We start from the raw sequence: 15,137 nt of genomic DNA on the forward strand, positions 1-15,137 counted from the left end.
AGAGTTTTAATTTCTCCTTCCACTTGTGCGTTCGTGTGTTCTCACAGGACGGCAGTGGACCCAACAGTGAGCTACGTTACTCCATCGAGCACTACTGGCCGGACACGCCTGACTTCCTGACCGTCGACCCCTTCAGCGGAGTCCTGACCTTTGGGCAGCAGCTGGACCGTGAGGCCACGCCCTCCCTCTTCCTCGTGGTGCGGGCCACGGACCAGGCGTCGGATCCGTCTCAGAGGCGCTGGGGCTCGGTCACCGCTCGGGTCTTCGTGACGGACGAGAACGACAACGCTCCGGTCTTCAGCTCTCCGTCTGCGGTCAGCATCATGGAGGACCAGCCTGTGGGGTGAGGGGCGGAATGAACAGCCTGTAGCCTACATGCACGTCTAACTTTGACTGTCTTCACTCATCTCACTACAAAGGAAGAATGTGAAAGACGCCTTTGAAACAATATTTTACTTTTATAGGTTTAATTCTTTTAGATTTCTTAAATAATAGGCTCATATTAAGATGCGTTTTAATTAAGAGTTGGAAGAGTAATTTCTCGTTAACTCGTTAATATTTTTCATGTTAAATTACGGCTTAAGACTTGTAATATTATTATTAATTTATTAACATTACATTATAACTTTATTCCCATTATATCAGGACATTATTCTCTAAATCTCAGAATTTCATTTTCTTTTTCTTCATATGGGCCTAATACTCTTCTGTAACTGTTATGGCTGAAAGCTTAGAAACCAGCAGATGTTCATGTTTGCCATCATGTGACAGTTCCTCTGTATCTTCACTTGCAGGTTTGTGATTTTGTACGTGATGGCTCGAGATGACGATGAGGGAGAAAATGGCCGCGTGTCCTACAGGATCCAGACGGGAAACAGCGCTGGTCGCTTCAGTCTGAACCCCAACACCGGTACGATTATTTTAATGCTGAGGACACATCATCTAAAAATAACAGGAGACTGGGAGTTTCCTATGAGTATCCAGTTCACACTCCATCAAGGGATGATGGGAGAAAAAGTCAATCCTGTTTCTGAATGATTTAGCACTGCAGGACTGTGATTGATAGATAATCATCATCCAACCCCTGGACGCCCCCGGAATGAACAGAAGTTTCCAGAACATCATAATTATCCAGTGAACTTCTGCGTGCACAGGGTCTCGACTGCTGAAACACTCATAACACCCATAACCCGCTTTACTAGATGATCTTTCACTGCCGCACAGTGCAATATTTCCGTTGAATAATGCTCTGGTGCTCTTTTCTTGACGGCTTCCTTCATGGGAACGGATCTTTATTTGGTCTGCGGACGTGGACGGCCTTTGATATCCTATATATACGTGTATGTGTAATCTCCTCATCGCCTGTGCTGGGCGGTGTGGGTGTGCTCCACTCGGGCGGGGGGGGGGATGGGATTAGGAACCAGGAGGCGGACGTTTAATGGAGCTTCCAGATGGAAGAAAGTCTTTACTTCATTACTGTCAAGTGTCTGGTGCGTTAGCAGGGGTGGATTTCACTCCTGCTCTGTGTCTCAGACTGTGTGGTTATGGCTTAAGCTCATGGTTGAGAGTAGCTGTAATAGCAGATTAGCTTTGCACTGCGGAGACATTCACCAAACTGCCTGGCTGATGCGGGGGGGTATCATTAGCCTGATTACTGCTTATAAATGACATGTCTGCTCGGGCAATATTAGATTTCTGTTGTCTCACATACCAGCTGCTGTCCTGGTGGTGTTACGGACCACTTGAAAGATATTGTTTTCTGTACGTCTCTTTCTAGTCGCCTCATATTTGATTCAGGCTTCTATATCGTCTTGGTTTCGTTAAAGCTCTTGTCAGACTTATAAAGGTGAAACACTAAATTTCTATACAAAATCATAACTTCAGCGATGGAAAAAAACCGTCTGAACCCACTTTCATGATATTTTGAGGAGGGATGCGACAGGACCCAGGAAAGAAACTTGGATAAATGAAAGTCTTGGTGGAGTTACTCACTCTCCAAGCTTCCTCCTAGTTAGAGATGCAGACCTGATTAAATCCATATTAAGCTGAGATCCAGTTTGAGATATTTTGTATTTTTGGAAACTTTAAGATCTTAAAAAAGTAAAAGTAAAAGTACAGAGAACAGAGAGGATGAAATAATGCCGTCCGTGTTTTGGACCCGTCTCAGTTTTGTGGGTTAAACACGGGAGGAAACAGAACTTCACAGAAACATTCGAGTTATAACCTCACAGAACTCACCATGTGCTGTGTGCGTCTGACACAGTGGGACATTAACACATTACACACATTCTCAGACGCGGCATGCCAGCTACACTTTTACACTGCTCTGAACTACACACAGACACACACACACACGTTTCATATTTCCCTTCGCGTTTGGCTGACCCTCTTGTCATAGCCGGGGTGATGACAGGTGTGTGGGGTACAGACACACACAAAGTTGGGAGAGTAACTGAACCCACAGTCTAAACAGTAGATGTCTAATTCAGTCTCTATCTCAACGTAATTTACCCAAAATACACACAAAGTAATGTCTTAGAAACTTAAAGGCTGACGTGTGGTAATGTCGTCAGAGAAATGGAAAATAACAAGGGGAAGGTCAAAGGTTGATTTGAGTTGGAAAATATGTAGTTCCAGGTTTTGTACTTTGCAAAAATCACACAAGTGAACTGATAGAGCGAAGACATGAATGCCTGTTCAAAAAGCCAGAAGTGAATATCTGGCACAAAGTCACTGTGGTGATTTGGGTAGTGTGGAAACTGCCCATAAAGCAAAGCTGTAAAGTTCTTTTAATGCTCCTCAAGGTTTAAATATACTGTCCCTCACAGGTACAGAAAATCATATGTTCACAAACAAACAAAGGAAACTTCTTCACTGTTTCCTTAATATTCTTTCCATCTTTTGCAGGCTCCCTCTCCATCCTGAAAGCCTTGGACCGGGAAGAACAGGAAGACTTCAATCTGACCATTGTCGCTGAGGATCATGGGATCCCTCAGCTCTCCACGTCCCAGGTGCTGTGCGTGCAGGTGATCGACGTGAACGACGAGGCTCCGGTGTTCCAGCGAGCCGAGTTCGAGACCCAGGTGATGGAAAACCAAGGACCAGGGACAACGGTGTTGACAGTAACTGCCACTGACAGGGATCAAGGTTTGTTCAAATTGTAAAATGACGGACAAACGCACCACATGAGAATACGTGGAGATACAAACACGTCTTATTTTATCAAACAAGGACATTTTAACTCAGGAAAAACAAACTGGAATCAGATTTTTCGACTTTATAATTCCATAAAGTATAATATGTATAGAATATAAGTCTGAAATTACAGGAACACATTGTTTCTTTTTACATTTTCAAAGATGGAGCTGTGTAGTATATGGCTCACAAATTCCGTGCGGAAAGAATGACTTAAGAAAGTCTCGGCTGACGCCTCCAGTAGGAATAAGGCTGGAGAACTAAACAAGAGGGAGACATAAAAAACCCACATGATTATAAAACAAACCACAAGCTCCTGCTAATGAAAATGTGTGGTCGCAGTCATTGTCCAGAGCCTGGTGCTGCTGGAGCTTTCATTAGGATTTCCTCCAGGCGCTGGGCAGCTCTGGAGTCATCAAATCATTAACTTATTACATTAAACGTAGCCCATTTTCTTTATGGCTTGTTTGCAACAGCGCCCAGTGTGTGAGTTATTTTTTACTTTCTTGTGTTTGAACGCAGGGTCCAATGGCCAAGTGACATACGGAGGTGTGACGGAGGAAGGCTTCGTCATCAACCCTGTGACGGGGGTCATCACCACCACAAAGGAGCTGGACGCGGAGCTACAGGATCACTTCACTCTCACTGGTACAACAGCTACAACTCATCTATGTCCACAGAGCACCTCCTGGTTTAAAGCCGTTGTTTGGGATCCAGCATCTCATTAGCTTAACAATCTCCATGTTTTCTATCAGTGTATGCCAGGGACGGGGGGCTGCCTCCCAACTTCGCCAAGGCCGTGGTCCGCGTGGAGGTGCAGGACGTGAACGACAACGCTCCGGTGTTCTCCAAGCCGTGGTACCAGGTGGAGGTGCCAGAGAACCAGGCCCCGGTGGAGCTCTGCTTCCTCAAAGCTACAGACCCGGACTCAGGTCCCGGTGGACAGCTGGTGTACAGGATCACCGGTGAGGAGCAGAGTCTGTCTTTACTCACTTTACCACAATTATCTTAATTGCAGCTTCAAGATGTGATTGTTGAGAATATAATAACATTTGATGAAAAACTGAATGTTTTGTCTTCATCATATTTATCATATTATCAAGTTGACTCTTACTTGGACCATTTTGTTGAACTGGAAATGTGTGTAGGACTTGTAAGGATGGGATGCATGCAGCATTTGGACTGAGGTGACTGGGCTATTCCTTCCTTATGAAAGATCAGATCTTCATACAGTTTACCTCGCCTCACCCCTGTTATTATTCATATTTCAACGATGGTGCATCCCATATATCTGTCTGGATCACATTCAAACTTTGACTTAAGTGCAAAGTTGGCAGAGCCTTGCCCGACCGATCTATAGAAACCTCTCAATCGGTGTTCTTGCAGGGTCTTAAAGAGTCTAAAATTCAATAACCTGAATTTTAGGGCACTGAAAGTCTTAAATACATTATTATTAGGTCTTATTTATGTTAATGTTAACTTCCTTCATGCTTTAAAAGTTAAGGATTTGAAAGAGAAATGGTTTAGCGACTTGCAAAGTTTGTATTGTCTCCACATGTTGTAGTTCTTTCTCAACTGTACAGATATTACTAGCTGTAATAAAACTATAAACAAGAACAACATGGAATGGATACTTGGCTGTAGGAAAGATTATAGATACCTACTGCTGTCTCTATAGTTTGTTGAAGTGTATAAATCTGAGACTATAATGTCATATCTGGTCCTATATTCCATTCATTATGGTTTTGAAATGTCTTGAACTTGTTGAAACCAGCAGAAACCCTGTATTAAAGATTCTTCATCTGTCACATGACTTTCTTCAGCCGGAGACCCTCAAGGAGATTTCCAACTCCACGTCAGCACCGGAGCCTTGTCTACGTCCCGAGGCCTAGACCGGGAGACCAAGGCGGTATATAATCTTGAGGTGGTGGCCACGGACCGAGGAAGCCCCGCCCTCAGCACGACCGCCACGGTGGAGGTCAAAGTGATGGACGTCAATGACAACAGCCCGGTCTTCGACAGAAACAGCTACTCTGTGGAAGTGTCCGAGGATGCTGCAGAGGGCACACATGTTCTGGAGGTGGGCAGAGATGAAAATGAAGATGATAAGAGGATCAGAAAACTTGCAGGCCTCCCTACCAACAGTAAACTACAACACACACGTTTATTTGTGTATTTCCAGGTGACGGCCACAGACGCTGATGAGGAGCTGAATGGGAATGTTCTGTACTTCCTGAGCCGGGAGACGCACGGAGCGTTTACTGTGGACGAGAACACCGGTCGCATCACCACGGCTGCACCTCTGGACCGGGAGAAACTGGCATCGTACAGCTTCCAGGTGTTCGCCGTTGACCTTTCACCTGCTGCACCCAGGAACACGTCTGCTCAGGTAAAGGAGGTCCGATGTTGAGGAGGTGTTCAGTTGCCTTTTTGAGTATTTTTTTGTTAAATTTGCACTTTGTGAACTCCTCCCTCTAGGTGACAGTCACCATCCTGGACGTCAACGACAACACCCCCTTCTTCATCCAGGATCCACTTGTCATTGAAGTGTCCAGCCGACACTCTCAGCGGGTTCTCGCCACGATGAAGGCAGAGGACAAGGACTTCGGGGCCAACGGTTCTGTGTTCTACCGTTTCGCGATGCCGGTGCAGGGTTTCAGCATCAACTCCCTGACTGGGGAGATCCAGGCCACTCAGCCGTTGGGAGATCTGACTCAGGCTCAGAGGACGTTGATCGTGGAGGCCATGGACCAGGGCACCCCCGCTCAGTCCGCACAGGGTGTGGTGGTGATCTACGTGAAGGAGGTGCAGTACAGTGGCATTCGCTTCTCCAGGAATGCCAGAGACGTCAGCATACAGGAGAACACCGCAAATGGTTTGAAGACAATACATTCTTATCAGGCATCCATTCATTTGTGCTGTTATACCATGTAATGATCTCCCTGCTGTCACGGTTAAGGAATCATTTCTCTGTTCTTTTTCCTAAATGTAGGCACAACCGTGGCTCAGGCTCAGGCCCAACACCCGGACGGCACACGGAAGGGTATCAGCTACAGCCTCTTCAGTGGGAACAAGATGCATGCATTCAGCATCAGCTCCTCATCAGGTAAAACTCCCAATAAAAGTATTTCAAGTAACAGACTACAGATTGCAAATAGGATGTTCAAGCCAAATGACCTCCTGACACCAATTTTTTCGAATTTCTTTCTCCAGGTGAAATCTGGGTGGAGAAATCCAGGGGCCTGGACTTTGAGAACGCCCCCAAACTCCGGCTCGTCGTGAAGGCTGAAACCATTTCCTCCACCTCTTTCATGGCCATCAACCTGATCCTGCAGGATGTCAACGACAACCTTCCGCGCTTTCAACTGCAGAACTATGTAGCTTACATGAGAGAAGCACAGGGATATGAAATGCCGATCATACAGGTACTAATACATGTAAAACAAAGAAATAAGACGTTGTATTACTGGTTATTGGTCTGCTGGACTTCTTCCTACTTCATCCTCCTCCACCTTTTTCCCAGGTGGTTGCCGAGGATGTGGACCAGGGCCAGAACGGTCAGGTGACCTACTCCATTCAGTCATCGGGTATGAGCGGCCTGTTCAAGATTGACCCGATGACAGGAAGCATCACCACAGCCGCCATCATGGACCGTGAAATCTTTACCCAGACCAAGTGAGAACAGACCTTCGGTTAAATAAACCTCAGCCAGATCTTCTCAATGAGCACATTTTGAGGAAGGATATATGTTTTACCTGTGATAACTTCATGGTGGTGGACAGGAGAAGGAAGAAATTAGACACAGCACATCATGAATCATACTCACTCAGCTAGTTTGTGTTTCGATAGCCAGTGAGGAAGCTGACATAGTCCGGTGAAGACAGAAGCACCATTACACACAGATATCTGCAAGCCAGATGTGCGTGTGTGTGTGTGTGTGTGTGTGTTTTAGAAAAATATAAGACTGTGTAGCTGAAGGTAAAAATGTGAAATCAAGTTGATTATCATTCAAATTTAATTTGTAAGATCTAAATGTAATAACAGAGACTTTTTCTTTGCCGACCCACAGACTCGTGGTTACAGCCACCGATAGAGGAAGTCCAAGATTGGCTGGTTCAGCCACGTTGACAGTGATCATCATTGATCAGAACGACAACAGTCCCACTATTCCGTTACCAAAAGAAGTCCGCATCCCAGAGAGTAAGTATTTTATGCTTTTTGATTCTGTATTGTATGATGGTGCAAGTACCAAACAAATTTTGTCACAATGCAAACTCTGTACAGGTCATACGCTGGATGTATGTAAATTCAATTAAACCCTTTTTGTTTGATTTCTTTCACCCTCCGTCAGACATGTTGATCGGCACAGAGATCACTCTTGTGACGGGCAATGACGTGGACTCCAGTCCCGCCCTCTCCTACACTTTGCAGCTGGATCCAACGGCGTCCGGCAAGTTTGGGATTCACCGTTACAGCGGCGGCGTGTCGCTCACCGCCCCTCTTGACTTTGAGGAGAAGACGTGGTACACCGTCACTGTCCGGGCCACAGACAGCCAGCACCAGGCGGAGGCTAACATCACAATACTGGTGGAGGATGTTAACGACAATGCACCCGTGTTCACCCACGATCTCTACCAGGTAGGACGACTTATTAATCAAGCTCATGTTCTGCGTGTGCTGTGCAAATCTGTTTCCCGCAAATTCATACGTGCACATAAAAAATGCTGAACATTCATGTTTATCCTTAGGAATTGTTTTGACGCTGTACTTAGGTTTAATGCACATCATAAATACGGCGTAGAAAGGAATTTGATTCAAGTTTCCCATGTCTTCTCGGCTAATAAAGTTTGATAGGGAATTTAATTCACTTCAGAAACAAGCTACTTCATCGACGAGGGGAAAACTGCATATGTAGGCATGTATGCACACTGTAAAAAAACAGTACATTCCCAACGTGCACACAGTGTGGGTGATAAAAGTTAACTACCTAATATTCACTGGGGAAAGGCTGCAGAGATGAGCCTGTATAATATTTACTACTGGTTTGCAGGAAATGACCTCAACGTGAGCGTGAGTTCAGGAAAAACAGGAACTACAGTATAAAATGCTCAGTTTAGTGCTTGTTGACCTCCTTCCCATGAGGTGAGGGAAGTTTACTGCAGTGTTTATGGGAGCTGTTATTTTTTATTTTTCACACAGATGCTCAGCTTTTGTTTGTGATCTTTCTGCGCCCCAGGTAACTCTGCCGGAGCACACGCCGCCGGGAAGTGCGGTTGTCACGGTAACGGCAACTGACAGGGACTCTGGCGACAACGGGAAGATCACCTACAGCGTGACGTCGTCAACCCAGGAGGGATTCTACGTTGACCCCAACAATGGTGAACAAACAACCTTTAAGTTTCTGTCCTGATATTCTTTTATCTCACTAAAGCTGCTTTCAGACGAGAGATGCACTGAAGACCAGACTCAAATCTATACAAATACAAATATCTCCTCGTGAAAAAGAGGTGTTGTTCACTAGAGGAAATACGAGTTTCGAGCCTCAACTCTTCGACTTTTCATAAGGTTGTGAACGTATGTGACCCAATCAATCTCCCGCTGTGATTTTTCCAAAGTCAAATTCCAAAAAATGTCCAGACCAAGTTATTTGGAAATTATCCAGGGTTCATGTCAAAATGGTTTCAAAGAATTTTAATCGAAAGTTCAGTTATATGAAATTCATTAAGCTTTGAAAGTTAAGTGAAAGCACATTGTCTGACTCACTCGTGTTGCTCTCTGTATCCAGGCACGCTGTTCATTAGTCACAGAGCCGAGTTCGACCCTGAGCGTCCGTCAGTCAGTGTCGTCATTGAAGCTCGTGATGGCGGCTCGCCGTCGCTCTCGTCCCTGACCACGGTCCAGGTTCAGATCTCTGACGTCAATGACAACGCTCCTGTGTTCCATCAATCTGATTACAGGTCAGTCTGCATTCATTACATTAGGAGCTGGATGATTTATGCTGTAAACTCATTAGCTGTTCTTACATATGTAACATTCCTCTGTTTGCAGGGCTACAGTTGCAGAGGACACCATTCCAGGGTCGACAGTCTTGACCTTCGAGGCCTTCGACAGCGACCTCTCGAGAGAAAACTGTGGGTTCGACTTCGCCATCGCCAGCGGGAATGAGGGAAACGCGTTCCAGATTGAAAGCAGCGTGCGCTTCCTGGAGGGGCGGGGCTTTCAAACTGTTGGGACTCTGCTGTTGGCCGAGGGGCTGGACTTCGAAACCAAGCCACTGTACAACCTCACAGTGGTGGTATCGGACCGTGGCGTCCCCCAGAGGAGCTCGAGTGTGGCTGCAGTGATTACCATCGGTGATGTGAATGATAACCCTCCAGTGTTCAGCAGTGCCGAATACACCGTGTCCCTGAGTGAGGGAGCTGCTGCCGGGACAGAGATCATTCGACTCACTGCTACAGGTGAGGGATAGTCTTTATTTTCTGGGTATCTCATTTTCTCTTCCTGTGTCATTGTTCCTTCCTTACTTTATGGCTCAGTTAGCTAATTGTACTCTGTTTTCTTGTCTGTTTTTTTTCCAGACCCTGACTCAACTCCAAATGCTGAGGTCCAGTACACCATCAGCTCTGGTAATGAGGTGAACCTATTTTCCGTGGACCAGTGGACCGGAGCTCTGCGGCTTCAGCAGGCACTGGATCGTGAGCACCAGTCCACGCATGTCGTCATCATCCAGGCCACAGACGGACAGGGACACTTCACGCTGGCTCCAGTGGTTGTCGACGTCAAAGACATCAATGATAATCATCCATTCTTCCCCGTGGAAGTCCTGACAGCGAGTATCAGAGAAAACCAACCAGCCAACTCAGCAGTGACTGTTCTCCACGCTATCGACCATGACACCGGGGTTTTCGGACAGTTGAAGTACTACATGGTGGAACGGTCCAGGACGGGAAAAGACAGTTTCAGTGTGGACCAAAACTCAGGAGAAATCAGAAGCAAAATTTCCTTTGACTTCGAGAAGGTCAACGCCTTCAACTTTGTAGCAGTCGCTGTGGATTCAGGAAACCACACAGCCACTGTGACTGTTCAGGTGTTTGTCTCGGGCGAGGATGAGTATGACCCTGCCTTCACGTCTTCTGATTTCACTTTTGAAGTCCCAGAGGGAGCCAAGAAAGGCCAGAGCATCGGCCAGGTCCAAGCAAATGATGAGGATGGAGGTGTGGATGGTATTGTTCTCTATTCTCTCCCCACCAGCTCTCCATACTTTGACGTAAACAAAACCACCGGGGCAATTTTCCTCAAGCTGGACAGTTCAGGCAGTAGCAGCAGCAGCAGTGGCTCGGGCCGGTCCAAGAGGGACACCAGGCTGATGACTCTAGACGTGAGAGCTCACAGTCCCCTGGATACATCTCGCACCACGAGTTCCCAGGTCTCCATCGACGTCACAAACACTAACTTTGGCCTGGCTACTGACGTGAACATTCTGCTGATTAGCATCGTTGCTGTGTCCCTTGGTTTCATCATCTTGCTTGTGGTCATGGCCGTGGTGGTGTTCCTGGTCAAGTCGCGAAGGAAAAAGAAAGCACAGGATACAGGAATCAGAACTGCAGCCTCAGGAACTGCTCTGCAGAAACTGGATGAGTGCAACTCGGGATCTGGAGCTGAGAGAATCTACCACCAGGCCCTGCCAGGCTATGCTGGAGATCAGGGTGGAGCCGGTGGTGGTCCCTACACCCGGGGGGGCTCTCTCGATCCCTCTCACTCGAGTGGAAGAGGATCGGCTGAAGCGGCGGACGATGATGAAATCAGGATGATAAACGAGTATCCCCGTGTTGCCTCCATCACCTCGTCCATGCAGGAGCACATCTCGGCCCGGGGACCAGACTCTGGGATTCAGCAGGACGCTGACCAGCTCTCAGACATCTCCTGTGAACCTGCAGCTTTGGAGGGTAGCACTTGGTTCAAAGGAAAGAAACTGGGAGGCAGTCTCAGTGGGACTATGCTGTCTGGCCAGCTCCCAGTGTACAGGGATGAGGGAGGTGGGTACCTGGGAGTAGGCCGTGGCCTCAACATCTCTTTACCCAAGGATTATCCCTTCCCTGAGGACGGTAAACCTTCAGTGGATGGTTCCCTCACAGCCATCGTTGCCAGTGACGAGGAGCTCCGTGGAAGCTATAACTGGGATTACCTGCTTAACTGGTGCCCGCAGTTCCAGCCTCTTGCTAATGTCTTCACAGAGATTGCCAGGTTGAAGGACGAAACCGCCCAGCAGAGCCAGAACCCCCGCCAACCTTTCCAGCCCAAGCCCAAAATGGACCCCAAACCTCGAATTGATCCTCCACCCCTCATCACATCAGTGGCCCACCCAGGGGCCATGTCAGTCCCACCCAAGGTTCCCGTGATTGGACGGACATTCCCCCATCTGGCCTCACTCCGCAGGTCCCCCATCAGTCACGAGGGCTCCATCTCATCTGCAGCGATGTCCCCCAGCTTCTCCCCCTCTCTGTCCCCTCTGGCCGCTCGGTCCCCAGCTGTTTCTCCCTTTGGAGTCAACCAGGGGCCCTCAGCGTCCATGATCAGCACCAGAGAGCCCTCGCTGGACCAGAGTCCAGATCGAGAGATGAGAATATGATGTAAAAATTAGAAAACTATTTAAGGAAGAACTTTCAATACAGACAAATGGAGCAAAGCATGACAGAGCATCCCTCTGGCTGTTGCTCTTCGAACTTGGGTGTCAGTTGTACTGTTGTGCTCGGAAACCTTTGTTTTGAATGAGGGTTCCACAGATGTCCAGTTTTCAGCTCTGGACAATAAACACACCCACAAAAAAGCATACGTAACCTTCCTCTGTTAGAATATTTGTCTTGAAGTCCTTCCCTCGGTCGACAGTGTTACAGGAACACACGGAAGTGGAACATGTGCCTGGGTTGACAGGACCAGCCCCCCCCTTCCACAGTGACGCAGGTCTCCATGAACTGATCGGGCTGAGGAGGTTCACGGACCTCTCTCTCTCACCACGCCCTGCAGTCAGAGATCCCTTAGTGTGTAGATAGATAAATGTGTAGTTTTCGTGTTACCTCGCTGGCTGGCCAGAGAGTGAAGGGCCTTGTTCCTCTCTTTGTGTCCACGGACAATTTTTACTCTCCAGTATTAAACTCATCGAGTGGCTGCTTTCAAAATGGCTGCTGCACATGTTTGTGAATCCGACGGACAAAAAAACGGTTGCGTCGACCAGGACGCCGATTCACTGACTCGCCAATGCATCACACAGGAGATTGACCAATGGAGACGGATGACATGTCTTTTGATTTTGATTTTTTTTGATTTTTATATATTTTTATATGAAATTATGATTTCAGATTTCCAGAAATGCCATTATTCCACACGGAGGGGGTTATTGATTTGTGTGTAATTGCATATATGTATATTTGTATGCGGACTACATTATGTACTGTATGTGTCTCCTAGGTTTTTTAGAGACTCTTGTGACATTTCTGTTGTGAGTGAGCGGGAGACTGTTGTGTTTTTATCATTATTTATATGAAAAGACTTTGTCGCTCCATTTCAACAGCAGGAACCTGAACAGCTTCACACTCTGCTGTGCTCTGAAGGGTTCTTCCTTTTTTTTTGTCAGATTGTAGATCTCTCCACATCCAAAACTGCAGCTTGATGCAAATCAATCTAAATGCCTGCTTCTCCAGAAATGCCACACACACACAAACTCTGTTTCTCCAGGGACGGCTTCATGTACTGATCACCTCTGTGTCTTTGAAAAATGAAAGTGCTTCCTACAGTCAAAAACATCAGTCGTAAATACATTTTACTGTGAAGTTGTTCATCTTAGCACGGCAGCAGTAACATGCAGCGGAGAAGTGACACAACCTGGACAACATGTAGCACACGAGCCGAACGAATGGGAAGCAGGAGCCTGAATCCATGAACCCTGATGAATGTACAAGGGTTTTGCAACCAGTGCAGTATTTATTTCCATGCTAACCCTCTGTTCTGTACATTTCATTTCCGTTAGTCACACATCAAGATTGTCAATGAGATGATGAGGTGTTTTCACCCGCCATGTGTTCGACTCATCAGCCGCACCTTCTCTCTTTGCTCTCTGCGTTCAGATCGAGTTTTAGCCGCCTGCCTTCGCTGCTCGAGGCAAAAGACTCCGTGAATGTTCTTTTTCATTCTTCCATGTGTATCTTTCATTCTCGCCTGTTTTTAATCTCTGCAGATTGGACGTCTTCTCATTTTTCAAAAAAAGATGGCTTCTACTCTGTTCTTTGTTCAACATGTAACCCGACAAATTGTCTCGTGCAAACTGACACTGGTTCATCCAAGAGCTGCACATGCCGCGAGCCTGACTCTAGCACAACATGTCCTCGACTCCTAGTCACGCTGTGACGGACACATTTCTGTTTTGGAGGACGTCCATTTGGAGCTCAGCTTGAGATGAACGCCAGCGACTGATCAGTGGAGCAATGGCAGAAAAAAAAAGAGCTGTACATGTGTTTGAGGCAAATAATAAAAATTCCTACTGATCTCTTTTGACAAACTGGAGTTTGACTTTGTCTTTTTTACATAATTCAAATCAAGAATTTTAAGGGAAGAGTAGAGAAGTTATTAAAGTTTAAAAATGGTTGTCTGTGCTGTGAGGGGGAACTTTGAAGCTCTGTGGTTTATTCTAGACATTCATGAGAAGACTTTGACTTTAACGAGACAGAGACGTATGTCCAGTGGAGGTATAACTGAACAGTCGCACATTGTTGTGTACAGTAAAATTGGTTATATTCAAAATATTAGAACAAACAAACAACTCCCCAAAAGACCCAACAGTCCCCTTATGAAGCTAGAGCTATGTAGTGCCCTACTTTTGTTTTCATATTGGTTCTTTTGATTTCGTTTCAGTTCTGTCCCTTTTATAACATGTATATATATATATTAATATATTGAAATATGACCTGGGTCAGTGTAAAGTATTTCCTTTTTTGTACTTTAATATGGGGAAATGTATTTTTGCGGATTCACATTTTGTCTGCGTTGGTAATTACTGGAATCACATGTTGCAGGATTATGATGAACAACAACAACAACAACAACATCGGCCTGTGGAAAACCCCATGATACACTTTTCATGTTTTAAGTATTAATACTTTTAGGTAAATGACCATGCACCAATTTTCTCAAAGATTTGTCTCGTGCTGTTATGAAAAACAAACCATGCGCATACACAAACAGACTATGGCAGCAAATACAAACCTGCCCGTCTTGATCCGCACATTAATTCTGATATTTTTGATTAGAATAAGAAGAAGTAGAAAGGCCAAAAAGAGTTGTACATAACAGATAAACACCAAGAGACTTGAGATTATCAGTGCACTATGTCACAGATTAACTAATAAACCAATGAATTCTGAATTCTGATTCTGAGAGAAGTATTTTTCCATTAGGATACACGGTGAAGGTCGGATTTGAGTCGTACATCGCAGAAACCAGAAACCTGAGATCGAGCCAAGATCCATTCAACGGTGGATTTCGTTCCTCCTGCTCACATGAAGGCATATGATGTTGATGTAGCTGAATAATTACAAAATGTTTATTTCATATGGAGCACAGGCATGTTTGCGTAGCTGCCGGCGGATTTCTGCCTCATTTGGTCATCACACACAGGCCGGCTCAGTGTTTCTCTGTTATTGTTTTGTACAGAAGGAGCCGAACGCCGGTTCTGACGAGGTGCAAGAGAAAGAGCCAGAGACAGAAGCCGTCGTGGTCCAGCTGAGACGTGCATGAGTTCTCGTGGAAAGAGGGGTAATGATGAATTGCCCGTTTTCAAATGATTGTGTAATTTATATAGTGAAAGTTCCTGCATTCGTAGACAGCTCAGGTGCAAGTGTACAAGTTACAGCACGGACATACATTCAGTCTGTGTGACTGCAGCACATGTT

The 15,137-nt window shown here is 46.1% G+C and overlaps 1 protein-coding gene across 1 annotated transcript in view; it reads left to right on the plus strand.

Annotated features, from left to right (window-relative positions):
- The window catches only part of dchs1b (dachsous cadherin-related 1b), a 92,554-nt gene extending 78,807 nt beyond the window's left edge, over positions 1-13,747 (plus strand). Inside the window, exons 13-29 of the mRNA XM_061086539.1 lie at positions 48-343; positions 795-910; positions 2,908-3,147; positions 3,718-3,843; positions 3,951-4,160; positions 5,019-5,275; positions 5,378-5,584; positions 5,674-6,070; positions 6,188-6,301; positions 6,409-6,620; positions 6,719-6,870; positions 7,265-7,395; positions 7,547-7,833; positions 8,432-8,573; positions 8,981-9,152; positions 9,244-9,653; positions 9,774-13,747. Of these exons, the coding sequence (XP_060942522.1) occupies positions 48-343; positions 795-910; positions 2,908-3,147; positions 3,718-3,843; positions 3,951-4,160; positions 5,019-5,275; positions 5,378-5,584; positions 5,674-6,070; positions 6,188-6,301; positions 6,409-6,620; positions 6,719-6,870; positions 7,265-7,395; positions 7,547-7,833; positions 8,432-8,573; positions 8,981-9,152; positions 9,244-9,653; positions 9,774-11,824 (5,520 nt within the window). The 3' untranslated portion in view covers positions 11,825-13,747. The remainder of the gene's footprint in view (positions 1-47; positions 344-794; positions 911-2,907; positions 3,148-3,717; positions 3,844-3,950; positions 4,161-5,018; positions 5,276-5,377; positions 5,585-5,673; positions 6,071-6,187; positions 6,302-6,408; positions 6,621-6,718; positions 6,871-7,264; positions 7,396-7,546; positions 7,834-8,431; positions 8,574-8,980; positions 9,153-9,243; positions 9,654-9,773) is intronic.
- Positions 13,748-15,137: the final 1,390 nt, after the last annotated feature.

This window comes from Limanda limanda, chromosome 14, assembly GCF_963576545.1.
Source record: "Limanda limanda chromosome 14, fLimLim1.1, whole genome shotgun sequence".
In the NCBI taxonomy this organism is placed as follows: Eukaryota; Metazoa; Chordata; class Actinopteri; order Pleuronectiformes; family Pleuronectidae; genus Limanda; species Limanda limanda.